Source organism: Suncus etruscus, chromosome 1, assembly GCF_024139225.1.
Source record: "Suncus etruscus isolate mSunEtr1 chromosome 1, mSunEtr1.pri.cur, whole genome shotgun sequence".
Lineage (NCBI taxonomy): Eukaryota > Metazoa > Chordata > Mammalia > Eulipotyphla > Soricidae > Suncus > Suncus etruscus.
Genome location: NC_064848.1, coordinates 111,722,388 through 111,749,559, shown reverse-complemented (window position 1 = coordinate 111,749,559; position 27,172 = coordinate 111,722,388). Strand labels below are relative to the sequence as shown.

The window sequence follows — 27,172 nt, the reverse complement described above, 5'->3', positions numbered from 1 at the left end:
AGGAGCAATTTCTGAGCCTGGAGCCAGGAATAACCCCTGAGCACTGCCGGGTGTGACCCCCCAAAAAAAAAAACAAAAAAAAAAAAACAAAAAAAAAAAAAAAAAAAGAATTGTTGTAGTGTGACACTGGAAAGGACACCTAAACATCTTATTTTTAAGTGTTTAACTGTTTTTGGGGCACATACTTATAAATAAGTTTTACTATAAAAACTTTAAGCTACAGATTAAGGCATAAAGTATAAAGTAAAAATTTATGAGTTTACCATATCAGGGAATTATCATTATCAGCATTTTATGCTTATTATTTTAGAATTTGTTTCTATGTACAAAGAAATTAATAATAGCTATAGATTTGGGTTTTGTCTTGTTTTCTTAGGGACTAGAATCACACTTTCCAACAAAACAATTAGAATCATACTTTCCAACCTACTTGCATTTTCCTCAATATCCAATGTATCGGGCTCCATATCAAAAAATAGAGATGTTGAGCCAAGAGATAGGGAGCAAGGTGCTTGCTTGCATGTAGCCAATCTCAACTTGATCCCTACCACTATTTATGGTTGTCCAAAGCACCACCAGGAGTGAACCCTAAGCAGAGTTAGGGATAAGCCCTGAGGACCACTGGGTGTGGCCCATAAACAAAAGAACAAAAAAGGAAAAAAAGAAGGAAGGAGGAAAAAAGAAAGGAAAGAAGGAGGGAAGAAAGGAAGGGAAATGAGATTTTTTAAAGGGCTGTCACAGTCAGTGGTGCTCAAGGTTTATACCTGGTTCTTTCCTCAGGGATCACTCCTTGCAATGCTCAGAGGACCCTATGCAGCGTCAGGAGTCAAACTTGGGTTAGCTGTATGCAAAGCATACATATGCAAGGTCTTCCCTCCCATGTTATCACTTTGGCTCAAGAAAATTTAACTTTCAGAGGAAGAGTAAAGTCACACCATGATGATGAGAACCGGAGAAGAAATAAGTGCAACAAAGGTTTGTTGCATTTGAAGAGCATTTGAAGAGATGTGGAATAATTTGGTAGACAACAAACAGACTTAAATTCCAAGCCAACAGTAAAGAAAGCTGAGGAAAAAAACACTGATGTATTCCACACTTTTCAAATTTTACCATACTGAAGAAGAAATAGGTGATGAAGGTAAAAATAAGCAAGACTGGGTTAGAAGTTCTCGAGAAGTGGCCTGGACAGATAGTACAATTGTTAGGGGTTTGTTTTGTATGTGGCTGACACAGGCTTGATCCACTGAATCCCATCAAGAATTATTTTTGAGTGCAGAAACAGGAATAACCCCTGAATACACTAGGTATGACCCAAAAAACAAAAATGTTTTTAAAAAAAGATGCTCTTGAGAATAGATAACTTTCTACATTCAGCCTCTTACCTTATTCTTGCTAATCGCCCCTCAGAGAAAATTAGAGAATTTTAATAGCCAGATTTTCCTTTGGCAGTGTTGGCATATTTGGGGCCAGCGCATTCTTTGCACTGGGGATTGTTCTGAGCTCTGTAAGGTGTTTCACGAGTCTTTACCTGCTATTCAGGTACCTGCTTACTACCTGTCAGTAGCACCCTGTGGCCAACCCTCCTGCCACAATAAATGTCTCCAGATATGTTTTATTCTTTCTTCTCCTCCTTTTCCTTCTCCTCCTTCTACTTCTCGTCCTTCTCCTTCTTCTCTTCCTCCTCCATATCCTCCTTCTACTTCTCCTCCTCCCCCTCCTCCTTCTCTTCCTCCTCCTACATCTCCTCCTTCTCTTCCTCCTCCAACTCCTTCTCCTCTTCCTCCTCCATCTCCTTCTCCTCTTCCTCCTTTGTATTTTGTTGTTGTTATTGCTGTTCATTTGTTTGCTTGTTTTGGGGGCGACACCTGAAATAGCTCAGGGTTACTCTTAGCTCTGCAATCAGGAATAACTCTTAGCAGACTTGAGAGACCATATGAGATACAAGGATTGAATCCGGGTTGGTCGATTGCAAGGCAAATGCCCTATTCGCTGAGCTATCACTCTGGCCCCATCTCTGTATATTCTTAAAAAGAAGTCAATCATGAACAACTTTATAGATATATCTAACAGAAATTCAACTAAAGAATTAAGATAACCAAAAACCAAAAAAAAAAAAAAAGAATTAAGATATTAAAAAATTAAGAGGGGAGGTGGCTCAAAGAATGGGAGCACATATTGCAGGAGGCAAGATTCAATCCTCAGAACAGTATGGTTCCTCAATAGGTGTATCCCAAAATAAGCACAAATATTTTGTTGAGTAATAAATTTAGTACTCTTGGGAGCCAGAGAGATAGCATGGAGGTAGGACATTTGCCTTGCATGCAGAAGGATGGTGATTCGAATCTGGCATTCCATATGGTCCCCCGAGCCTGCCAGGAGTGATTTCTGAGCTTAGAGCCAGGAGTAACCCCTGAGCGCTGCCGGATGTGACCCAAAAACCAAAAAAAAAAAAAAATTAGTGCTCATTTTGGCAGCACTAAAACTGGAATGATACAGAGAAGATTAGCATGGCCCCTGTGCAAGGATGACATGCAAATTCATGAAGCGTTCGTATTAAAAAGTAATAAATTTATATTTATTTATGTGGATAAGGTGTTACATGGATATATAACATTTTGTTCTGTAAATTTAGAGATGAATTATCTTGTTTCTCAAATTACTGTTCAATGAATTGTGCCTATTGTCATGTTATTAACAAGCTTAAAAATATTGGGGATAAAATAAACTTGGAAAATTCCACATTAAACAAACAAACAAAAGACTCTGAGCACAGAAACACTCATGGACCTTTACAACATGGTACCTAGAATTTGGCAGCCATTCAGCTTCTAGGAAAAAGACTGAAAGCCTCTTTTGGGGGGAATCCTGGCACACCCAAGAGAGCCCCAAAATACTGACAATTGGAGGTTTTCTAAAACATTTTTTTCTAAAAAGAAAAAAAGACTGTCACTGACATGTAAAATCAAGACAACTTATGACATATCAATATGCCTTCCAATCTGCTTTTATTTAGGACTCCACTATGAAACAGGAACAAATGTTCCAGGCTTACCAGGCAGAAAAGCAAAATATGCAGAAGAGAGAACATTTTTACCAATGTTTAAAAAGAAGCAAATAAACTCTTCAGAATTGCCAGTTGAGAGATAACATGTTCTCCCCCTTCATGCACTGACAGGCTTCAGTTCTCTGAATCATCCCAGAGCCATGTCCTCAGGGCCTCTAAACAACAGAAGGTGTCTCATTCCTGGCACAGCCCTCACACTGCCTGAGAGACCCTGACTAGTGTCGGCCATAGAGCAGATGTTATATAAACATCTCAGGATTCATCCTACAGAGCTCCAGAAAGGCTACAGGTGCACTGTTCATTGGATGTGGAAGCAAAAAAGCAGGAAGGGAGTGGGTATATCTTCCTGCCTTTATCTGTTCCTTTGACCCATTCTTCTGGCAAGTGGTGGCTCTGAATAGCAAGGATAATCAATGCTCAACAGGCTTGCTATTTGATGAACATCCATCTCAGTTCCTTCAGAATCAGGCAGGTTGTATTATGTTGTCCTGGAAATTGGTCTGCTTTGCCTTGATACTTAGCTCTCTCTTCATGGTGAAGATGGGACCTTTAATCTGAAGGGGTTTGCAAGTCTCACTCCACTTTCCTTAACACTAGTTACCGTAGTCATTGAGCTTCTGTAGTGCTAAAACCTTTTTTCATGGTCATTTGTGCTGTGGCAAGAAGAGGCAGCAGGGAAGTAAGTGTGTAACAAATCAAGACACATTGAAACCAGAAAGCTCATGGCAAAGTTCTTTTTGTCGAATCATGTACTTGTTTAGAACCAGAGAAATCAGATGTCTTTGGGTTTTTATTGCTTGTTGTTGGGGACCCACCTGGTGATGCACAGGGGCTACTCCTGGCTTTACTTGGTGTATGGTGGTAGCTCAGTTGGTCTCTGGAGGCTTGTGCATTGCTAAAAATTAATTAAACCCAGGTCTTGTGCATGCAAAACATGAATCCAGCCCCTGGAGCATTTTTCCTGACTGTCTGTTGTCCTTTTTGGAGAGTATCACATGGTCTAGAAATGTGTGATCACACTAGCAGCACTGGCCAATTGACTCACACAGTCTCTCTAGGGACAGCCCTAAATATAAGGCCCCCACAAAGAGTCGGTTTCTCATTCTAGGCTGTTTCCCCAATTCCACTGTTCAGTTTTAAATTGTTATCTTATCCACAGCCTGTTCTTCCTTGGAGCCAGCTCCCCTCGGAGGTTGACTCCTTTGTTTTTCACCAGTCCCTACACTAACATGCTCAATTTGACTGAGATCATCCTGTATCTGGGAATGAAAAAATGCAGCAAGTCATCTGCACCTCCAGTTCTCAGCTCCAATGGATCCAGGACAATACTATACCAAGAGTTCAACATTCTGAACTGCTGAGCTACAGAAATTGTGGAGCGCCCTGAGTATCAATTAAACCTAGCAATTTAAGGGTCCCGGATTGGAATTCACATCACTTCATTGCCTTTAATTTCTCTACAGCTCCGAGAGCTGCTCCCACCTCCCACTTGCTCATCTACCACCCTCCAGACTGTGACATTAGATCCTCCAAGTATGACAAGTATGTCTGAACATTTTTGATGCTGTTTTTATGAAAATCATTTGCAATACTAAACTTTGGTCATGAGCATGCTCTGGAAACAGGAATGCTTCAACAATGACAACATCCATTTTTCTTCACTTAATGAATTATAAATGGAAGACATCTCCTGCATAATTCTCTTGAATCGTGTTAAAAATAAAAGCCAAGATTCATAAAAATATTTTTGTTTCCTGGAGGGCAGCATTTCAGGTCACAGCCAGTGTTATTTAGGGATTACTCTTTTCTCTCTGCTCGGGGTCACCTCTGGCATTGCTCAGGAGACTGTATGTGATGCTGAGGATTAAATAGGTATTGGCCACATGCAAGAGAAATACCTACCCTTTGTACTAGCTCTCTAGCCATATATACATTAGAAATTAAACATTTAAAATAAAGTTAAACCAGCTTGGGAAAAAATCATTTTGGAGGAAGAACAATTGTGGATTCTATAGTAAATTTCAGTTTAACTATAAACTAAACTATAAAAGCTAGGCCTTGACTAAGTAAAAGAATCTAAAGAGTAAAGTTGAATTACCTCTGCAAAACATCTGAGTAAATTCTATTGATGTTGGAGCCCTCGGCAGAATTTCTCAGTGATCTTCTTGTAGTCTTTGTGGTTTCTGCTCTTCTTTTGCTCCCTGTTTGCCAATATATCTCTTCCCCATTCCTTTCTAGAACCATGTTACTGCACATATATACCATTAGAGCTATTTAAATATTTTCACATAGCAATATGATTATGTAAGTCTACAGGTTAACATCAAGGGATATCTATCTCTCTCTTTCTGCACACACACACACACACTAGTTTGTGTGTATTTTTTATGTTATTAAACCTATATCTTCAAATTGGTAATACATTAGAGTGGGTTTCAAGACAAATTCTGTAACTGTGGGTATTTTACTATTGTTCATGCTAGTGTAACAGATATTAGTAAGCAAATTAAAATGGGGAAGCCAAAGAAATAGTACAGTGTGTAGGGTGCTTGCCTTGATGCGGTTGACCTGGATTCAAACCCTGACACCCCATAATGGCTACCCAGGCTCTGCCTGGAGTAATTTCTGAGTGGAGAACTAGAAGTAACCTCTGAGCACCATTGGGTGTACCTTTCCTCAAAAAAAAAAAAAATAGAGAGAGAAAATGTGTTGAAGTTTCACATCTAAACTAAGAACTTTAAAACAAAGTAGAACGCAAATTCCAGTGGTGTTATTTAAGCCATAAAAGGTAGCATTCTGACATTATTTCAAAATAGTTAAATCACTAACTTGAGTTACAGGCCTATCATTTGACAAACTGATTATAGAAAGAAATTAAAGGTCCTAATTCTGTGTTATAAATTGAATCTTTGTGTTATAAATTTTTATATTTAAAAAACTTATACCCCCAATATAATAGTATTAGGGAGTGGGACTTTGGTAAGGTAATTAGATTTATCTTAGATTATGGGATTCCATGCTGGATAACTTTGGAATTAGGAAACTTATTATACAAATATTATGAAAAAGTGAAAGCATTTTCTTAGCCATATAAGTCCAAAGAAAGAAAGTAGTCATCTGCAAGCCAGCAAGAAGGCACGTCTTAGACATGTTGATTCTCAATTTCTTCCATACCAGAGCAGTGAGAAATAAATATCTCTGATGAAGCTGTTAGGAAAAATTAAATCATGAAATTTAGTTATATGTGCATCGACATGGGGTATTATGCTGAGTGAAATAAGTCAAGATAGAGAAGGACAGACATGGAATGATCACACATACCTGCAGGATATAAAAAGAAATGATAGTATGAGAATATTACTCAAAAACAATAGAAATAATGGGTGGGAAGTATAGTTAAGGCATAGAAGGAACCATTATAACATTAATAGTTGGAAATTATCATTCCGAATAAGAACCAGGAATTGAAAAGAGATAAAATGATAAAGAAATATGCATGATACCCTTCAGTAACAGTAACAGTATTGCAAACCACAGTGCAGTGTCTAAAAGGGAAAAAGGGAAAGAGAGAGAGAGAAAAAAAAGTGTCTAGGTTGGATGGGGGTAAGGAATTGCTACCAGTGGGCTTTGTGGATTGAACCTGCTTTAGGCAATGTAAGGCAAGTGCCCTACCACTGGACTCACGAACTACAGCATTATATTGTCATGATGGTATGGTGTATGGTGTGGTGTAACTGGGAAAACTGGTGGTGAGAAGTGAACACTTGTGAACATTGTATGATTAAAACGCAACTTTTTAACTGTACTCAGTGATTTAACTGAAAGGAAGGAAGCAAGGAAGGAGGAAGAAAGAAAGAAGGGAAGGAGGGAAAGTAGGAAGGAAGAAAGGAAGGAAGGAAAGTCTGTAAAACATCCATTATATGAGTATTTTCTTATAACTGCTCAACCAAACAGATCAAGTTCACTGTTCTTACCTGGGTTGTAATTTATGAACTAATTAGTACTTTGGCTGTGTGTTCAGATTACTGATTCAGCGATGGAGTTATTATCAGCAAAATGCCATTATTTGCACATTTTGGATATTTCTGGTTGTATCCTGCTTACTGACCAGACTCTTATGAACCTTCGCATAGGCTGCAAACAACTTCGGATCCTTAGAATAAAATACTGCAGACTTATTACTCCGTAAGTATGCACCAGCATGTGAAAAGTTCTGAGAAGGAACAGAATACATACTGTGGCAGAATACTAACTTTCAGAAGTAGGATATTTTATTTTTTTTGCCTGATTGAGGAATTCATTTTAAATTGAACTAAAATGACCTCTAGTAAAATGAACTCTGTTGTTTCATATCCCTTTCTCAGAAGATCTTTAAATGCTTTCCTTGTTTTGATTATAGAGGTCTCAATAAAACCAAAACTAAACCCAACCCTTTTTTGCAAGGAATCGCCCTGAGTGGTTCTAGGCCCACCTCCAGTGGGAGCAGAATGGGGCACTGCTTAACCCTAAGCTGGTGCTTATGCAGGCCCAAGGGTTGGGGTACCCAGGGGTCATGAGGTGCCAGGAATCAAAGCCATGTCCTAGAACATGGAGGCATCTGCTCGCCAGTCCTGAGCCACATCCCTGGTCATGTTTCCACACTGAACTTGACTTATTACAGCAATACCCCTAATTCTTTCTCTGCACCATTCTTAAAATTCTCAAAACTCACTGCCGCTCAATCTCCCCAAAAAATAGGAGTATTGCTGAGTGATAGTTCAGTAAGTAGGGCATTTGTCTTGCATGCAACTAACCCAAGTTTAATTTCCGGCAGTGCATATGGCCCCTGAGTTAACCAGGAGTGATTCCTAAGTGCAGTGATTAGTAAGTCCTGAGCACTGCCGGGTATAGTACCCAAACCAAAAAATCAAATCCCTAAACCCCTCAAAAAACAGAGTTCAGAGAGAGCACAGAGTTTCTGCCACTTGTTTTGCATGCGGCTGTTTTGATCCTGTCATGGCACACATGAACCCCCCAAACCTTTAAGGAGTTCCCTGAGTACCGCTGGGTATGGTCCAAACAAACAAAACAAAAATCAGATTTCACCAACTTACAATAAAGTATAAATTAGTAACAGTTATTCGTAGCTCCCATTTCTCCAAAATGACTTTGTGATCATCATTATTATTGCAACTAGCAAGTTTTAAAAATAAAATCTAGAGGTCAGAATTTGGTATCTAATTTGGCTGCTATAGGTCAAATATCTGTTTCTTCAATTTTCAAAGTATTTCCAATGAAATAACAGTTAGGTAAATAGGCTATCTATTAGATAGATAATCTCTCATGTATACTCCTTGAATTTTGAATAGAAAACAGTTTTGACTTCTTGCTCTTTTTTTCTTTGTTTCCTATTGTCTAAGACTGAAAAGTATGTTTTAACTGACCCAATGGAGTATAAAGTGTTTATCTTTAGTTCTTCAACTTAAAACCGGTCCATGAAGGCCAAGTTCTTTTCTGAAGACTAGAAGAATAAATACTAAAATTTAATATTATTAAAACAGCCATCTATAAGTGGCCCCGACATGAGCTAAATCTTGAAAACTGTTCCTGTGAGGCCTGAAGTGGGGCATTATTTTAGGTCTGAGACTGTATAAAGCAAATTGAAAACATAATAAAATAAGAAAATATTATTTGTTAAATAAGCACCGCACCCTGGGCCCAGGGCTACTGGGGACCAACCCAGGTTTGATTCCTGGCATCCCATAGGGTCCCAGAGCACTGCCAAGAGTAATTCCTAGTGTACAGCCAGCAGGAGCCCCTGAGCACCACTGGGTGTGCCCCCCAACAAAACAAAACAAAAATTAAAAATAGAAAGTGCAATTCATGAGAAAGTCTTTGCTGGAAGACCTTTGTGATCTAGAATAAATTTTTTATCATAATTTATATTTATTACAATATTTTTGATAGTAATGTTGGTCTCATTCTTTTATGCCCCCAAATGTCTTCCTCAAGTTTGGTACTCTCAATTCTATTGTCAGAATCTAATGATTATTTTCATTTGCTATTGTCTGTTACCTTTCTTTGTTTATTTTATACCACACATGAGTTTATTTGTCCTATGTCCCATTTAGTTTGCTTAACATGGTACAACTAGTTCCAAGTTCTTAGAACTTAGTAGCACTCAATTATGTGTATAGACCACAATTTTTTGATTCACTTACATATCAATGGGTATCTAGGTTGTTTATAGATCTTAGCAATGAAAATGGGTGTACGTATATATTTAAATTGTTTTAATATTCTTGGGGTATATTCCAAGGAGTCTGATGTATGAACATATCTGTTAGCAACTATATATATTTCCATATATTGTACAAAATATTTTTTTTTTGCAACTTCTGGCTTCATTCAGATTATTCTTGGCTCTGTGCTCAGGAGTGACCCCTGGTGGTTCTGAGGAGAACCAAATGTAGTGCTCAGATTCTAACCAGGTGGTGGTGTGGATTTTTTTTTTTTTTTTTGAGGGCACACCCCACAATGCTTGGGTTACTTCTAACTTTATACTCAGGAATTACTACTCGGGGGAGGCGCTCAGAGGATCATATGGGATGCTGGGAATCAAACCCGGGTCAGGTGCGCGTAAGGCAAGTGCCCTACTTGCTTCCTTATCTCTCAAGCTTACATTTTTTTGTTTTATTTTAAAGCTCTAATATTCAATGGATATGATTCACAATAAATAGATGCTCTGCTATGCAGAATTCACTTGCTGATGCATGCAAGTTATCAGTATGATTACTGATTAAAAAGCAGTTTGGGGGATTGGGAAAAGGAATAGTTTCTGCCAGCATTCAAATTCCTCTATTAAAAATAACCTCATATTTGCTCCATGACAAATTTCGATCTTCCTCTAAGGAAAAAAGTTACGCCTCCTGTGAAGTACAGAGCATGAAAACTGGCTCACTGAACATTTTGAGGGATTACAGTGTTTTGATTTTAATACATTTAAGATTTGATTCTAGTGGAACATCTTCAAATGTATCTAAATTATCCCCTAATCCTTTGCCCTTGAATCTATTAAGCACAGATTTCATTCTAAGAATGAGCTAATGCTAGTCTCCATGTCATTGATTCAGTTCTCAGACTTTCCAATTTGAAGATCATTTACTTTGATATATGGCAGTAGTGGCAAAAGTAACCCACTTGTTTTGTGTTATTTCTGAGCTGACAGAAGTGGCCACTTAGTCATTTTTTTTTTTTTTTTTACTCTAACCTCATGATTTAAACCAAGTTCCTAGGACAATTCTTTGCTTCCTTCCTCGGCATTTTAAGTTATTCTGACCCTTGAGTCAGAGTTAGTGCAGGGGTGGGGTGAGGTACTTGTTTAACCCATAATTTTTATCCCTGGCTCTGCATTATTTAACTCCCTTCACCCCAGCACTACTGAGAGTGACTTCCCCTTGTTCCCTAAGCACAGAGTTGGGAATAGTAGGTCCTGAGCCACATCCTGTTGTGCTCCTTCCCTGGCCAAAACATTCTGGTCATGAACACATTTGAAAATTTGATGAAAGCCATAAACCTCTTTTTCAGAAAAATGTTTGTGAAATACACAATTTATGTATTTTCAGGGAGCTCGTGGTCCTTCCTGAAGTTCATCATACATATATATAAATATATCTGTATATCATACAGATATAATAAGCCTTGTATTTCCACCCAGTACCATGAGTTTACTTAACCATTCACTGTGTCTGCTAATTTTGGAACTAGCTGAGACAAGTTATTCATGCATATTTTGATTATCAGCTCAGCTACCTCAGCCAAGTAAGGTAAAATGAGTTCAAATTGTGTCACTAGTCTTAAACTCCAAATTTGTTCTTTTTTGTATGTTTGTGTGTGGGGGTCTCCTTTGCGGTGCTCCTGGTGATTCTTGGCCAATGAGGTAGTTGGTTTAATGCAATGGTTTACTGTGAGGCCTAAGGTTGTATTGCTTTGTGGGTACTGGGGGGCTTCTGCAACAGTGGTTAGGGCACATCCAAAACTGTACCCTATGATGTTCAGAGAACCAAATGGTGCTTACTATTTCTCCAGCTCTTTAATGTCAGTTTAATTCCTTTAATTCTAGTTTGAAAATTTTGTAGTGGTATATTGATATAGTGATATATCAGTACAGTCTATGCTAATTTTTTTCAGGGAGGAAGTCACAAAAATGTCACCTGTAGTTCAGCAGTTGGAATACAGTAGCTATGACCCTCCACTTTGGTTCAGCTCTCCTACTAATGCTCCCTCATATATAGAGACATTCGAAGATAAAACAGGGCCATCTAAACGAGGTGCCACGAAAAAAAGGAAAAGCAGGATATAAGTGATGAAACAGCTTGACAAAGATCAAAAAACCTAATTTGACCACTCCACCTGATTCAAGTATTCTTCCTAGCTGCATCTCAAGAGCCATGCAAACAAGTAGCATATCATTTCTTAATTTTTATTACAACTACAAATGCTTTTAAACATACCACGTGCTCTAATAATTATAAAGATCAAATAAAGAACTACTATTACATAAAATTGCCACCTGAATTTAATAAAGTTTCAATGACATTATCAAATTTAAGATTGCACTCAATATATTCTAAGAGATGTGACTTTTTTTGGATATGGTAAAAATTCTATTTAGAAAAGAAAAAGCCGAGAACCATAGTCAGAATAAGAGTTTGAGTCAGGTTTTAAGGATCTATTAAGCTCCATGATAGAGGTTTTAAACATGTTTTTTTTTTTAAAGAAAAAATAAAGGGAACATGACTTTCTTGTGATTTCCAAAAATTTAGCGAGAAAATACCAATGAACCAAGGACTCACTTAACATTTGACTTATTCATTAGGGGCAAGTTCAATACAAATGGTAACTATCAGTGACTAAAAGAGATGTATGTCTCCAAAAAATCTTTCAAATTTACACTGTGGAGGGATTTCTCAACCATGCTGTGCCAGCAAATGATGTTCTTCCAATCTTAATTACATATCTACATGTTAAATTAGGGTGTGCATATTCGTCTTTGATCAGGGCTTATTCTTGGCAGTGCTCAGAGGCCTAAATGCATTGTCAGCGATCAAACTCAGGTCACCCATGTACAAGTCAAACATCCTAACCATAGTTCTCTTTCTGGCCCTGCATTTACTTATTTTTTAATTTATTTAAGCACCAGGATTACCAACATGTTCATAGTTGGGTTTATATCACTGAATGTAGACCACCCTTCACCCGTATAAATGTTCCCCATTTCCCTCCTCCCATTCCCTGTCTTTGAGACAGGTGTTCTATTTCTCTCTCTTGTTGGTGCAGTTTATTTCTCTGTGCTCACCACTCTTTGTGGTGCGCTTCATATAATGGGTGGTCTTTCCGGCCCTCATCTCTATTTTCTCTGAGTATTATTAGCATATTGTCTTTTATTTTTCTTAAATCCCACAAATGAGACTATTCTGTGTCTGCCTCTCTCCCTCTGACTCATTTTAATCAGCATAATAGTTTCCATGTCCATACATGTATAAGCAAATTTCATGACTTCATTTTTCCTAACAGCTGCATAGTATTCCATTGTATACATGTACCAGTTTTCTTAGACACTAATCTGTTGTCAGGCATCTATGTTGTTTCCAGATTCTGGCTATTGTAAAAAGCACTGCAATGAACATAGGAGTGCAAAGGGCATTTTTTAAAATTGTGTTTTGTTGTTCCTAGGATATATTCCTAGTATTAGTATTGCTGGATCAAATAGGAGCTCAATTTGCAGTTTTTTAGGAATATACATATTGTATTCAGAAAGGGTGGCCTATAGAGCATTCCCACCAGCAGTAAATGATAGCTCTTTTCTCCCCACATCCAATTCAGCACTGGTGGTTCTTGTTCTTTATATGTGCCAGTCTCTGTGACATAAGATGATATCTCATTGTTGTTTTGATTTGCATCTCCCTGATGATCAGTGATGTGGAGCAAGGAATGCCTCTTTAACAAGTGGTGTTGGGACAATTGATCAGCCACATACAAAAAAGCAAACTCAGACCTCTAACACCATGCACAAAGGTCAAATAAAATGGATTAAAGACCTGAATCAAACCTGAAACTATAAGGTATATAGAAGAAAATGTAGGCAAAACACTCCATGACACTGAGACTAAAGGCATCTTTAGGGAGGCAGCACTACACTGTCCAGACAAGTGGAAACAGAGATAAACAAATAACACTACATTAAACTGAGAAGCTTCGGCACTTCAAAGGAAACAGTTAACTAGAGTAAAAAGGTCAGTCACTGAATGTGAGAAACTATTCACACAACACCCATCAGATAAGGGGCTAATACCTAAGATATACAAGGTACTGACAGAATTAAAAAAAAAAATCTAACCCCATCAAAAATGAGAATGAACAGACATTACCTCAAAGAAGCTATACAGATGGCCAAAAGGCACATGAAATAATGTTTTTGTTTTTTAGACTAATTGGGCCCTCCTATGGGAACCAGCAATTAAAACCCTGGGCCTAGTTTCAGTAGCTGTTGAGTTATACCTCTGGATCCAAAGATGTGAAATTTTTGAAGGGTTATATCAAGGTAATATTAACTAAGTGCTTTTTAATAATTCTCACCTTTATTTGGTAGGTTTTGAAAGTTTTTGAAATAAAGTACCTTATTTTCCGGCGTATAAGACTTTTGAAACAAAAAAAAAAAGTCAACCGAGAATCGGGGTTCGTCTTATATGCTGTGTATATCCCGAAAAATGTTTCAATATGCCACTAAACGAAAATTGTCTGAATATCGCCACAAAACGAATTTTCCAACTCGATCCTGCACCAATCACTGCAAGGCTGCTCGGACCGCCTCTCTAACTCAGCCAATCCAAGCAGGCTTTTTATGCATGCAAATTAAACAATGTTCTGGACCCGAATCTACACTGTCAAAAACCTGCTCAGATTGGCCAGAGTCAGAGAGGAAGTCTATTACAGTATAACCTTTGGACCTTTGCTTGTTATGATTGGCTCACTGTGGTACATACAGTTGCAGCACAGGAACGTTTTGTCTGATACAGCGAATATAAGCCTAAACTGCAAAATGAGGGGTCGTCTTATACACTGGCAAATACAGTAGTATCACTTAACTTTAGAACAATACTGGAAGTGGACACGGGAAAATTAGTTAAGTAAGAGATTGCAAAACCTTCACAGAGATTTAAGTTTACTTTTCTAAGAGGGCAATTTTTTCAATAAATTTGGAGATTTCTGACAGCTGCATAAAAATTGAGTTATTGCTCCTAAATACTGGTACTCAAGTATGTTAGGCAAACAATTAGAGAAATCTATGCAACAACTACAACTACTCTGTGTGTATGAGTGTGTGTGTGTGTGTGGGGGGGGGGGCCACACCTGGTGATGTTCAGGGGTTAATCCTGGTGGTGCTTGGGGAAAACTGGATATCAGCATCAGTTAGCATGCAAGGCAAGCTCCAGTCCACAGCTGCTTTTTTGTTTTTGTTTTTGGGCCACACCCGGCAGCACTCAGGGGTTACTCCTTGCTCTGCACTCAGAAATTGCTCCTGGCAGGCTCAGGGGACCATATGGGTTGCTGGGAATTGAACCCAGGTCCGTCCTGGGTCATCTGCTTCCAAAGCAAATGCCCTACCACTGTGCTATCGCTCTGGCTCCACCAATGCTGCTTTCTAAAGAAATAATACTCAGAGAAAAACAGGGTAAAGAGAAACAGGTCATTTTGTTTTGTTTGGGGTCACATTCAGTAATACTCAGGACTAACTTACTCCTGGCTCAGTACTCAGGAAATATTCCTGGTGGAATTATTCCTTGCTCCACATCTGAGGGAACAGATGTGGTGCCAGTTCAAATTTGGGTTGGCTGCATGCAAGACAAGTATCCTTACCCCTGTACTATCTCCCTGGCCCCAGACACACCATTTTGTTGTGGAGATATCAAGTAGGAGATTTTACTCTCAGAGTTTGCTCTAAAACTGAGTAGGAAGACCAGAGACAGATGGCACATATTTTTTATTATGGAAGACAAACTTTAGAGCTACAGAAATGAAAGGAGTAACTCTTAGAAAAAAACAAAGAAGTAGTGGGAACAGGTTTACAAAATATTGAGTATTCAGTGTAAAGTACTCAGTTATATACATAGTACTTGGGTTCTTAACCAGCACTTTTGAGTCTGTTTGAGATTAAAATATAGCTTTTCCTTCTTTTCCATCTTAAATATAATTCAGATATGCACAATTCCTTTCAGAATTTTTTTTTTTTTTAGTTTTTTTTTGGGTCACACCCAGCAGTGCTCAGGGGTTACTCCTGGCTGTCTGCTCAGAAATAGCTCCTGGCAGGCACGGGGGACCATATGGGACACCGGGATTCGAACCAACCACCTTTGGTCCTGGATCGGCTGCTTGCAAGGCAAAAGCCGCTGTGCTATCTCTCCGGGCCCTCCTTTCAGAATTTTTGATTCCCCTTTCCTCTGCCTTCTTTTGTTGTGATGAGATCATGCATACTTGATTGCAGGACTTACATATTCATTGTGGTTGCATTCATATGGCACTTGCACACACATTTTGGTTGCCATGTTCACTGGGGGTCACATGCTTTGTTGTGGCACTGGGGAGCCCCAACCAGAGAGTCCTGGGGTCACACTCAAAATGCACAATGGTGCAAGGGATTTGAACTTGTACCTTCACTGGTTTAGGGTTTGCAATACAAGCTGCTTTGCCATTGAGCCAACCCAGATTTTAAATATAGTTGACTGATGGGGCCAGAGTGGTGGAGCAAGTGGCAAGGTGCCTGCCTTAAAGGTGGTAGCATAGGACAGACCACGGTTTGATCCCCTGGTGTCCCATATGATCCCCCAAGCCAGGAGCGATTTCTGAGCGCATAGCCAGGAATAACTCCTGAGCATCACCAGGTGTGACCCCCCCCCCCAAAAAAAAAGAAAAATATATATAGTTGACTGCTATCTCATGCCTTTCCTGGCTGTTGTTAATTTCCTAAATTTTCTTTTTAGTCATTAAACAGCCCACAAAGCTGAGTTTTTGTTTCATAGAAAAGTTAAAGAGAGACAAAATTGTATATAAGTAATTACCCAAGAAAGATTATTATAAAGGGCATTATTTAGAAACGTTTATTAGAAATCAAGTTGGATTATTCAGTGCTAATGACAAGGTGCTTCTTGGGCACAACAGTGCTGATGGGCTTTCAAGGCAACACCGGTAGTGCCAGGGACCAAAATCAGATCCTTTCACTCATCAAGTATGTGTTCCTGTACTGTCTTTCCAGCCCACAACACATTTCTGTGCTTCATACATAGTTTAAATTTAAACTCATCACAATTTCCTAAGTAAAAAACACATTACAGGAAAGTTCTTCTAGAGAGAATTCTCTGATGACCATCAATCCCTCTTACTATGCTTTTGTGTAAAACAGCTTCCCGAGTATGAGTGAAAAACTGATTTCCATGATTGCAAAGGGTATAACTGTGGCAAGGGAGTTAAAAAGATTATTCTGGGTAGCCTCAAGTGTTTATTTAAAAGCAAAGTTTTCTCTAGCTGGAGGCAAAAACTCATATATTCAAAGCCAAGAAAGTTAATCCATCATTGCTGGCTTAAAGATGAAGAGGGCAACATGAGAAGAGATGAGAGATGTGGTAGCCTCAGGAAGTTTTGTATGATGGCTAACTCATAACTAACAAGAGGCCTCTGTCCTCTAGTTAGAAAGTGCCATACTCTGCCAGCATTACAAAGTGACCTTTGAAATAGATTCTTTCGCCAAAGCAATCAGATGAAAGAAAACTCAGCCCAGTCAATTTGGTGTTGGTTTTCTGTGTTGGGAACACAGAACTTAGCCATGCTGTATTTCTGTTTTGCATAATTGGGAGCTGATGAATAAATTGGCCCTGAAAAAGCCAATATTTTTTTTCAAAAAAAAAATTGAAAAATTCACTAGTATTCTTTCCAATATTTCTTCAGCATTTATATAAAATGTAAATTTACATTTTTTTCCATTACAGATCTAAGTACAATTCAGACCATTCTTAGTTCTGCAGTTTCATGGACTGAAACCAGTTCTGACTTCTGACTCTTATACTGCCTTTTGGGGCATCAGCCTTAATCCATTTTCCAGATTTGCTTGCTTGATTCATTAGACCTGAAACACAAAATTACACAGTTACATTTTAATTGGCAATAACTATATTTGACTATACATCCTATTCACACATCTCTAAAATGGTAAAACACTTTGGAACAGAAAAAAAATGAATATTTTTTCCCCTGCATGGTGCTTTTAAAAAGACTGCTCAGTACACCTTACCAAATAAACTACAATATTATTGAGTTAAATTTCAACATATGCTAATATGTGAAACTATTGCCATTACTCCTAAAACTCTTTCCCTCCTTCAGTAAGCACCAGTGTCTGTTACAACTCATATAAATTACATTTTCTAATATCTTATTAAATAGAATCTGAAAAGATAGACTTTAAAAGAAACTTTCTACTTGCTCAGCACCCATATTTTAGGTCCCACACACAGTGTACCCCCATAGTATGCAGTTTCCTCAAGCATATGCTGATCAGTACTTAGCCAATACTCATGTGCAGCCTGTGCAGACACTTCCTCTTTATGATTCTCCTTTGCAAATTCCTGGCTCAGTCTCTGGGCTTGGATCCTCTGACTTTACCAATTCTCCCTGTTCTACAGCCTGTAGACAATGTAAGCTGTTGTGCAATCATGAAGCTCACCTCATTCTTTCCCCATCACTATTATTCTAGTTCTAGGTTGTGTGTGTGAGGAGATTTTTTTGTTTTTGTTTAGCTTATAGTCAAGTTATTAAGAAATAATGCCATCTCTGGATGTCTGCGACAGTTCTGGATTTAAGAAACCACTGTCAAATATGAACTGAGAGTTGTGATTACACTGTTTCATTCACCGTAACTGTTGGGGAGGTTTGAGGCCACACCAAAAGGTGAGGCTATTCCTTAGGAATCACTCCTGGCTGACTCAGGAGCCCCTGGGATGCTGGACATTGAACCCAGGTTGGTATAATCAAGGCAATAACTTTGTCCACTGTTCTATTGCTCCTGCCCAATTTTCTTTTCTTTTTTTTTTTTGGTGGGGGGGATAAGGGAGGGGGAGCATTCCTGGCACTGTGTTCTGGGATCACTCTTGGCAGGGCTCAGGTGACCATGTAGAGTGCTCGGGATCCAACAGGTTCGCCATGTGCAAGGCAAATGGCCTATCAGCTACACTAATACTTTCTTAGTTGAATCCAAATACACAATTCAGGAAGCAGTCTTTTTCTTTAACTTTTTAAAATGACTCTTAAAATGAATAAAATGTCAAAATAGTAAAAGTTCCCAAATATCTGAGTTCTATTTCTTAATATGTGATTTCTTCTTTCCCAGTCATGTGACTGTTGTTTATAGAGAAGTCAGCCTGTCATTTTTTTCTGCTGCGGCAGAAACTAAACTGAGTGCATGGCTCAAATAGAATGAACAAGTTATTTTAGCTTAGATACATGTTTCAAAAAGCAGGACAGTTTATAAAATGCCACTTAGCTGTTTGAAAATAGTTTTCTTTATCTTGCCAATAGTAATTAACTGAAAACTCATTATGTTTTGGTCTACATCTTCAAGACTAATCTAATTTGTAAGCTTTCATAAGCAAGCAAACCCTTAGGAAAAAGAAGATGGAAGGCATCACTTTCCCCAACTTTAAATTGTACTACAAAGCAATAGTCATTAAAATAGCATGGTATTGGCATAAAGAGAAACCTTCAGATTGATGAAATAGCTTGACTATTCAGAGATTGTTCCCCAGATTTACAACCAATTCATCTTTGATAAAGGAATAAGAAATGCAAAATGGAGCAAGGAAAGCCTCTTCAACAAGTGGTGCTGGGACAATTGGTCAGCATATGTAAAAAAGCAAACTCGGACCTCCATCTAACACCCTGCACAAAAATCAAACCCAAATGGATTAAAGACCTTGATATCAGACCCAGATCCATAAGTGATATAGAAGAACATGTAGGTAAAATATTCCATGACATTAAAACTACAGGCATTTTCAACAAGGAAACAGCATTGTCCAAACAAGTGGAAGTGGAGATAAACAGATGGGACTATATTAAGCTGAAAAGCTTCTGTGCCTCAAATGAAATAGTAACAGAGATATAAAGGACACCCACAGAATGGGAGAAACTATGTACCCCATACCCATCAGATAAGGGGCTAATATCTAAATTATACAAGGACTGACAGAACTTAGCAAGAAAAAAAAATCTAACCCTATCGAAAAATGGGAAGAAGAATTGAACAGACAATTCCTCAAAGAAGAAATACAAATGGTCAAAAGACACATGAAAAAATGTTCCACATCATTAATAATCAGGGAGATGCAAATCAAAACAAAATGAGGTACCATCTTATACAACAGAGACTGGCACCCATTATGAAGAATAAGAAGTCAGTGCTGGCAGGGATGTGGGAGAAAGGAATTCTCATTCACTGCTGGTGGGAATGTTGTCTTGTTCAGCCTTTATGGAAAACAATATAGAGATTCTTCAAAAAACTGGAAATTGAGCTCCCATATGATCCAGCTATACCACTCCTAGGGATATACCTAAGGAACACAAAAATACAACACAAAAAGGCCTTCTGCACACCTATATTCATTGCATCACTATTTACAATAGCCAGAATCTGGACACGATGCCCCACAACAGATGAGTGGCTAAAGAAACTGTGGTACATATACACAATGGAATACTATGCAACTGTCAGAAAAAAGCAGTCATGAAATTTTCCTATACATGGATGGACATGGAAAATATTATGCTGAATGAAATAAGTCAGAGGGAGAGAGAAAGACACAGAATAGTCTCACTTATCTATGAGTTTTAAGAAAAATAAAAGACTTTATTGTAATAAAACAGAAAGACAATAGAGGACTGAAAGGTCAGGCCCACAATATAAAGCTTGCCACAAAGAATGATGAATAGTTAGAGAAATAATTACACTGACTACTACCATGACAATGGTAGTGAGTGAGAGAAATACAGGCAAGAGGTGGAGGAGGAGAGAGATTGAGGGCATTGGTGGTGGGAGGGGGGTATTCTTTTATATATATAACTAAAACACAGCTACAAATATGCTTGTAATAATTGTAATAATTGTGCTTAAATAAAGATTTATAAAAAATGACAATACAAACAAAACAAAAAATAATAAAATAAAATCTTATTTTGCCAAAATTAAAACAATAAAGAACAAAATTTTGGGGGACTATGTACCTCACCCTACTTTTTGCTTGAAAGTCTTTACTGTTTCTTTTTCCTTCTTTTCACCACTTCCCAACTTTCCACTCCCATTATGTTATATTTTTCTTTCCTCATTTGAATGAAGATGAAATAAACCCAGTAATGCCATCTTTCCTATTATGCAGTTAGTAATAAGCAATAATCATTTAACAATATTCTTTCTCTCTAATACTCTCTAGATATTTAAATCATTGAGTTTTTAAATCCAAAAAGACTTTCAGAGCTGAAGAGGTAGTATAGTGGTTAGGGCATTAGCCTTGCAATGCAATCTGGTTTTGATCCCTGGCACCTCATAAGGTACCCTAAGCCTGACAGGAGTATTCCCTGAGCATTGAAGCTGTGGCCCCAAGACAAATAAATAAAAAGTACTTTGTATTTTGTACCACATGCATTTTTGGTTTAGAGAATACCTTGACATACCAGAATGAAGTTTCAAATCTAAATTGATTAAATAAATCCAAAACCTAATAGAGAAGGTTACTTCTTTTTTTTGTTTTGCTTTGTTTTGTTTGTTTGTTTTGGGGCCACACCCAGCATCGCTCAGGAACTACACTCCTGGCTCTATGTTTAGAAATTCCTCCTGGTGGCATTTGGAGACCATCTGAGATCTCCCGGATTAGACCAGGGTAAGCCAGATTCCCTACCTACTATGCTATCACTCCAGCCCCTGAGAAAGCCACTTCTTAGAAATATACTAATCTAAGCCATTCATCAACTATTGAACTTGCCATATATGGATAAAGCAAAAAACTTAGACTCAAGATTATGATATAAATTGAATAATATATCCCAAACTCCTAAGGAATACACATCATGCACAGTTTTTTAGAAGGTAAATGGTTCAGCCTGAGAAGATATCAAGTTTTCTTCTGATCTTGGAATAAAACATACTTGTAAATCACTTTAAGAAACATAAAAAAGACAATTATTTAACAGTGACAGCAACAGTAAAGAAAACCACAAGGCCAGAAACTAAAAACAATGTACAGAACTGACACAATAAACCCTATAGGAAGCCTGAGCTCAGGGACAGAATTTTACTGGCATTGCTTCTTGTAGAAATCATGCTACCGATATAATCCAGACCCCTGAGCAGTGCAAGTGTTTCTGCATCTGTGTCTCAGAGGCTCTGTAAGGAAGGCCCAAATGAGTTGAAATCAGCAGCCTATAATTTACAAAGCTGCTCATAATTTCCACAATAAGATTTCAGATAGAAAATCCTGACATAAAAAGAATCTGCTCTGATTTTGTAAGCTTCCTAAATTATTCTGTCTACATAAATAAGCTGTGGCCTTTTGAGCACTAAAATTTTAGAAAATGAAAAATGAAAATTTCTCAATTCTCTGAGGTTCATATGCTGAGATTTACCTGTTTTCTTTAATGTATTTAATGGTATTTAATCTGCTTTGAAATAATTTTTGTGTATGGTATGAAATATAAATCCAGTTTCATATTTTGCATATAGCCATATTTCCAGTTTTCTCAGAGCCATCTGTGCAAAGAAATTTTTCAAAAGTACTTTTTTTGCTTTTTGGGGGGGTGGGTACACCCGGTGATGCTCAGGGGTTACTCCTGGCTATGCGCTCAGAAATCGCTGCTGACTTGAGGGACCATATGGGACACTGGGGGATGGAACCGCAGTCCGTCCTAAGTTAGCATGTGCAAGACAAATGCCCTACTGCTTGCGCCACTGCTCCGCCCCCTCAAAAATTGAATACCAATTTATGATTAAAATTCAATAAAGTATACAAGAAGATTTGAGAGTGATTCTGTGTCAATTTGTCTAGGATTAGAAAATACTTGAATTCGCTGCATCACAGCCTTTTACTCATGTTTCAGAAGGCAGGAATGCAGCTTTGGGGCCACAATGGACTTCAAGCTGAGGAATTGTTGTGGAGACATTCCAGTAATGTGGGGTTTGGAAGTTATTCTCGGGGAAGTGAAGGTGACCAGGGAGAATGAATTCAGCGAGCCCCTTTGATGCTGTTGTTTTGGGCTTTTTTTGGGGGGGGGTTCTGTTTTTTTTTGGGGGGGTTGAGAGTAATTGTATCATTTATGGGGGAGAATTATTTGAACTTATTTGGTCTTTACTCTTTTTCATGTTTACTAATCACTTGATTTTGTTGATTGTGTTGAGGCCTCACCAGGGGAAAATTAGGCTGGTGGGCAGGTCCGGATGGGCCTGAAGAACTCCTAGAGCTTATTCTTTTGACCCTTAACAGGTTTTCAGCATGTTGTGTCAGGATAGAGAGCATGAATGAGTGGACATGTAGGGGATGGGAGTCAGGGAGTGTCCATCTCTGCCTATGGGTATTCCCTTCTCCATAACAGAGAAAAAAATTCAATAAAGTAAAGATAAGTAGAACTTGCCATCAAATAGTTTTTAGATAATATAAACATCAAATGGCAGGATATAAAGCATTACATGAAAACATGTTGCTTTTTTATATGTACATAATGATGTACAAGAGAAAGAAAAATATCCCATTTACAACTATCCTCCCCCCACCAAATACCTAGGGATTATTACCAAAGGAGGTGAAGGAAGACTTATTGAAACTATAGACACTATTTAAAAAAACAGAAAAGGGGTCAGAGCAACAGTCCAGCAGCAAGTAGGACTTTTGCCTTGCATGTGACCAGCCTGGGCTTAATCTATAGCATTCCACATGGTTTCCCAAGCACTTCCAGGAATAATTTTTCAGTGCAGAGACAGGAGTAATCCCTATGCACAACTGGCTGTGGCCAAATAAACCAAAATGAACAAATAAATAAATATAGAAAAGACACACAAGGAAATGTAAAGACACTCTATACTCATTAGAAGATTAGAAGAATTATCAGTTAAAATAGCCATCTTACCCAAAGCATTACACAGGTAAATGTAATTGCATCAAAATTCTAATGGTAGTTTCAATGACAAAGATTATTAGAAAAATCAAATCAAGACAAAGTTTATTAGAAAAATCAAATCAAGGGCCTGGAGAGATAGCACAGTGGCGTTTGCCTTGCAAGCAGCCGATCAAGGACCAAAGGTGGTTGGTTCAAATCCCGGTGTCCCATATGGTCCCCCATGCCTGCCAGGAGCTATTTCTGAGCAGACAGCTAGGAGTAACCCCTGAGCACTGCCGGGTGTGACCCCCCCAAAAAAAAAAGAAAAAAAGAAAAAAGAAAAATCAGATCAAGACAATGAGATATAGTTTCATACCAGTGAGAATATATCATATATATATTTGCTCATATCAAAGCAGCATAAGTACAGTATCTAAGAGATGGAATCATCCTAGGTATCTAATGACAGAAGAATAAATAATGAAAATGTGGTAATATATACACAATGAGTACTAGACTGCTACAAGGAATGACAAAATTATATGATTTGTTGAAACTTAGATGGAACTGGAGAATATCATGTTAAATGAAGTAAGCCAGAGGGTCAATTAGCTGTGGTATATAGAAAACTAGACAAGGAAATGCAGGATATGGTATGGTTAACTCCATTATTCTTGACTTTAGACAGAGGAAGGTGGACAGAGACGGACTCCTAAACCTCTTGGGAGTGGGCTGAAAAGGGCCGAGAAAATTCGCTCTCCCAGAGGCTCCAGAACAGCACCTCCACTTCACTATGTGGCAGTGTGCTCTTTCTGAGGAAAGAACGCCACTGCAACAAGAAGAAAAAAATCACACTAAGAACTGAGCTGGATCACTGAAGCCCAGCATCTCTCTGGACTGTCTTCTCTGCTGCATGCTCGCGCCTACCATTTGATCCTGTGTGAGGCTTCCTCCACAGAGGGCTCCCTTTCCTTGGAGGCAAGTTGACCCACCCAGAAAGGGTGGGTCCAGAGGAGCGTGGCCGTGCACATCATTTAGCCAATGAATACCACCACAACACATAGAAAAACCAACAATACAAGTGTGACAATGGGGAAACAACACAGGCCAGCATCAGACATAGAGAATGAAGATGACAATTCTGATGACCAGAAAATGGCCAACAAACTAATCAATCTCTCAGAAAAAGAGTTTAGACAAGAAATATGGAAGATGCTCAAAGAACTCAAAGAAACCATGAATCGAGTTGAACAGAACATAATAAGAACCAAGAAAATATGAAGACAGAAATCACAAAACTCCAAACTGAAATAAAAGGTCAAATAACAGGCCTGAAAAATTCATTAAATGAATTGAATGGCAAAATGGATACACTCTCCAACAGGCTAACAGAAGCTGAGAATAGAATTGGTGCTGTGGAAGATGAGATAAATAACAACACACAGCAGGAGAGAATGAAAAAATAAAGCAAATGAACCGACAATGGAAAAATTAGTTAAAGAATGTAAATAGATGAAAATAAAAGTCTATGATAAGCTCAACAGAAACAACTTAAGAATCATTGGAGTCCCAGAGACCCAGGAAGAAAATCTCCAGGAAAAATCAACGGTCAAGAACATCATTAAAGAGAAATTTCCAGAGCTAAAGAATATATGCAATCAAATCCTGCATGCCAGAAGAGTACCAACCAAAAGAGACCTCAGAAAAAATACCCCAAGACACATCCTAGTCACAACGACGAATCCCACAGATAGAGACAGAATTCTGAAAGCAGCAAGATCAAAAAGGGAAATTACATTCAAGGGAGATCCTTGAATGTAAATCCTTGAGATTTACAGCAGACCTGTCACAAGAAACACTCAAGGCCAGAAAGCAGTGGTGGGACATAGTGACAAAATTCAATGAAATAAATGCTTCGCCTAGAATACTGCACCCAGCAAAACTCACTTTCAGGTTTGACAAAAAAATGCACGGTTTCACAGACAAATAACAGCTCAGAAACTTTACAGACTCAAAACCAAATTAAGAGAAAAACTGAAAGACCTAATTTAAGACAAGACTGACCAAGAGACACACCAAATTTCGATATAAAGATGGCACTAAATCCCAGGACAATTCTTTCTTTCAATGTCAATGGACTAAATGCATCAGATAAGAGACACAGAGTGGCTAAATGGATCAAAAAACTCAATCCAACCTTCTGCTGCCTACAAGAAATGCACCTGAATAGTCAGAACAAACATAGACTCAAAATAAAAGGTTGGAGGAAAATTATCCAAGTAAACAACACCCATAAAAAAGCTGGAGTGGCCATACTAATATCAGATGATGCAAACTTTTTACTCAGGAAAGTTGTAAGGGACAAAGATGGACATTTTGTATTAATCAAGTGATATGTACAGCAGGAAGAAATCACTCTCCTAAACATATATGCACCGAATGAGGGGCCAGCAAAATATTTAATAAAATTGTTGACAAATCTGAAAAATAATATCAATAACAATACAATAATTGTGCGGGACCTCAACACGGCTTTGTCAACACTGGATAGGTCAACCAGACAGAAATCCAACAAGAATATACTAGACCTGAGAAGAGAAATGGAAGAAAGAGGCCTAGTAGATATATATAGGACACTCCATCCCCAAAAACCTGGATACACATTTTTCTCCAATGTACATGGGACATTCTCCAGGATAGACTACATGCTAGCACATAAAACATACCTCCATAATATCAAGAAGATAGAAATTTTGCAGGCTACCTTTGCTGACCACAAGGCTCTGAAATTATATGTGAATTCCAAAAGGACACAAGAGAAAAACGTTAACACCTGGAAGTTAAACAGCCTCACACTGATTAACCAGTGGGTCTGAGATGAAATCAAAGAGGAAAGCAAAACTTTCCTGGAAACAAATGATAATAAAGACACAAACTATCAGAATTTATGGGACACAGCAAAAGCAGTACTGAGAGAAAAATTTATAGCTTTGCAAGCACACATCAGGAAGGAAGAAGGAGCTTACCTGAGTAGCTTAATGACACAGCTAATAGAACTAGAAAGTGCTCAACAAAAGGACCCAAAAATAGGGAGACAGAAGGAAATAACAAAGCTGAGAGCAGAAATCAACAAAGTGGAAACCCAAAAACCAATGCAAAAGATCAATGAAAGCAGATGTTGGTTCTTTGAAAAAACAAACAAGATTGATAGACCACTGGCAAAACTAACAAAGAAAGAGAGAGAAACTTGATAACTTGTATTAGGAATGAAAAAGGAGAGATCACTACTGATATGGCAGAGATTCAAAGGGTAATCAGAAACTACTTTGAGAAACTCTATGCCACTAAAAATGAGAACCTGGAAGAAATGGATAAATTCTTGGACTCTTATAATTTTCCACGGTTGAAGGAAGAGGATGTAGCATATCTAAACACCCCCATCACTACTGATGAAATTAAAACGGCAATCAAATATCTGCCCAAAAACAAAAGCCCAGGCCCAGATGGATTCACTAATGAATTCTTTCAAACTTTCCAAGAGGAACTACTACCAATCCTGGCAAGACTATTTCATGAAATGGAAAAAACAGGATCACTTCCAAATAGCTTTTATGAAGCCAATATCACCTTGATACCTAAACCAGACAGAGATGCTACGAAAAAAGAAAATTACAGACCAATATCGCTGATGAATGCACATGCAAAGATACTCAACAAAATCCTGGCAAATAGGATTCAATGCCTCATTAAGAAGATCACCCACTACGATCAAGTAGGTTTCATCCCAGGAATGCAAGGATGGTTTAACATCCGTAAATCTATCAACATCATACACAACATCAACAACAAGAAAAATAAAAACCACATGATCCTATCAATAGATGCAGAGAAAGCATTTGATAAGGTCCAACACCCATTCTTGATCAAAACTCTCAGCAAGAT

The 27,172-nt window shown here is 38.2% G+C and overlaps 2 protein-coding genes and 1 pseudogene across 2 annotated transcripts in view; 2 read left to right on the top strand and 1 right to left on the bottom strand.

Moving 5' to 3' along the window:
- The window catches only part of FBXL13 (F-box and leucine rich repeat protein 13), a 197,175-nt gene extending 185,770 nt beyond the window's left edge, over window positions 1-11,405 (top strand). Inside the window, exons 20-21 of the mRNA XM_049777449.1 lie at window positions 7,086-7,249; window positions 11,234-11,405. Coding sequence (XP_049633406.1) covers window positions 7,086-7,249; window positions 11,234-11,405 — 336 coding nt within the window. The remainder of the gene's footprint in view (window positions 1-7,085; window positions 7,250-11,233) is intronic.
- LOC126028494 (uncharacterized) lies at window positions 2,459-2,559 on the top strand (annotated as a pseudogene).
- A 4,601-nt stretch (window positions 11,406-16,006) lies between the features above and the next one.
- Window positions 16,007-27,172, bottom strand: part of FAM185A (family with sequence similarity 185 member A) — a 44,844-nt gene continuing 33,678 nt past the window's right edge. Inside the window, exon 8 of the mRNA XM_049783908.1 lies at window positions 16,007-17,222. Within this exon, the coding sequence (XP_049639865.1) occupies window positions 17,110-17,222 (113 nt within the window). The 3' untranslated portion in view covers window positions 16,007-17,109. The remainder of the gene's footprint in view (window positions 17,223-27,172) is intronic.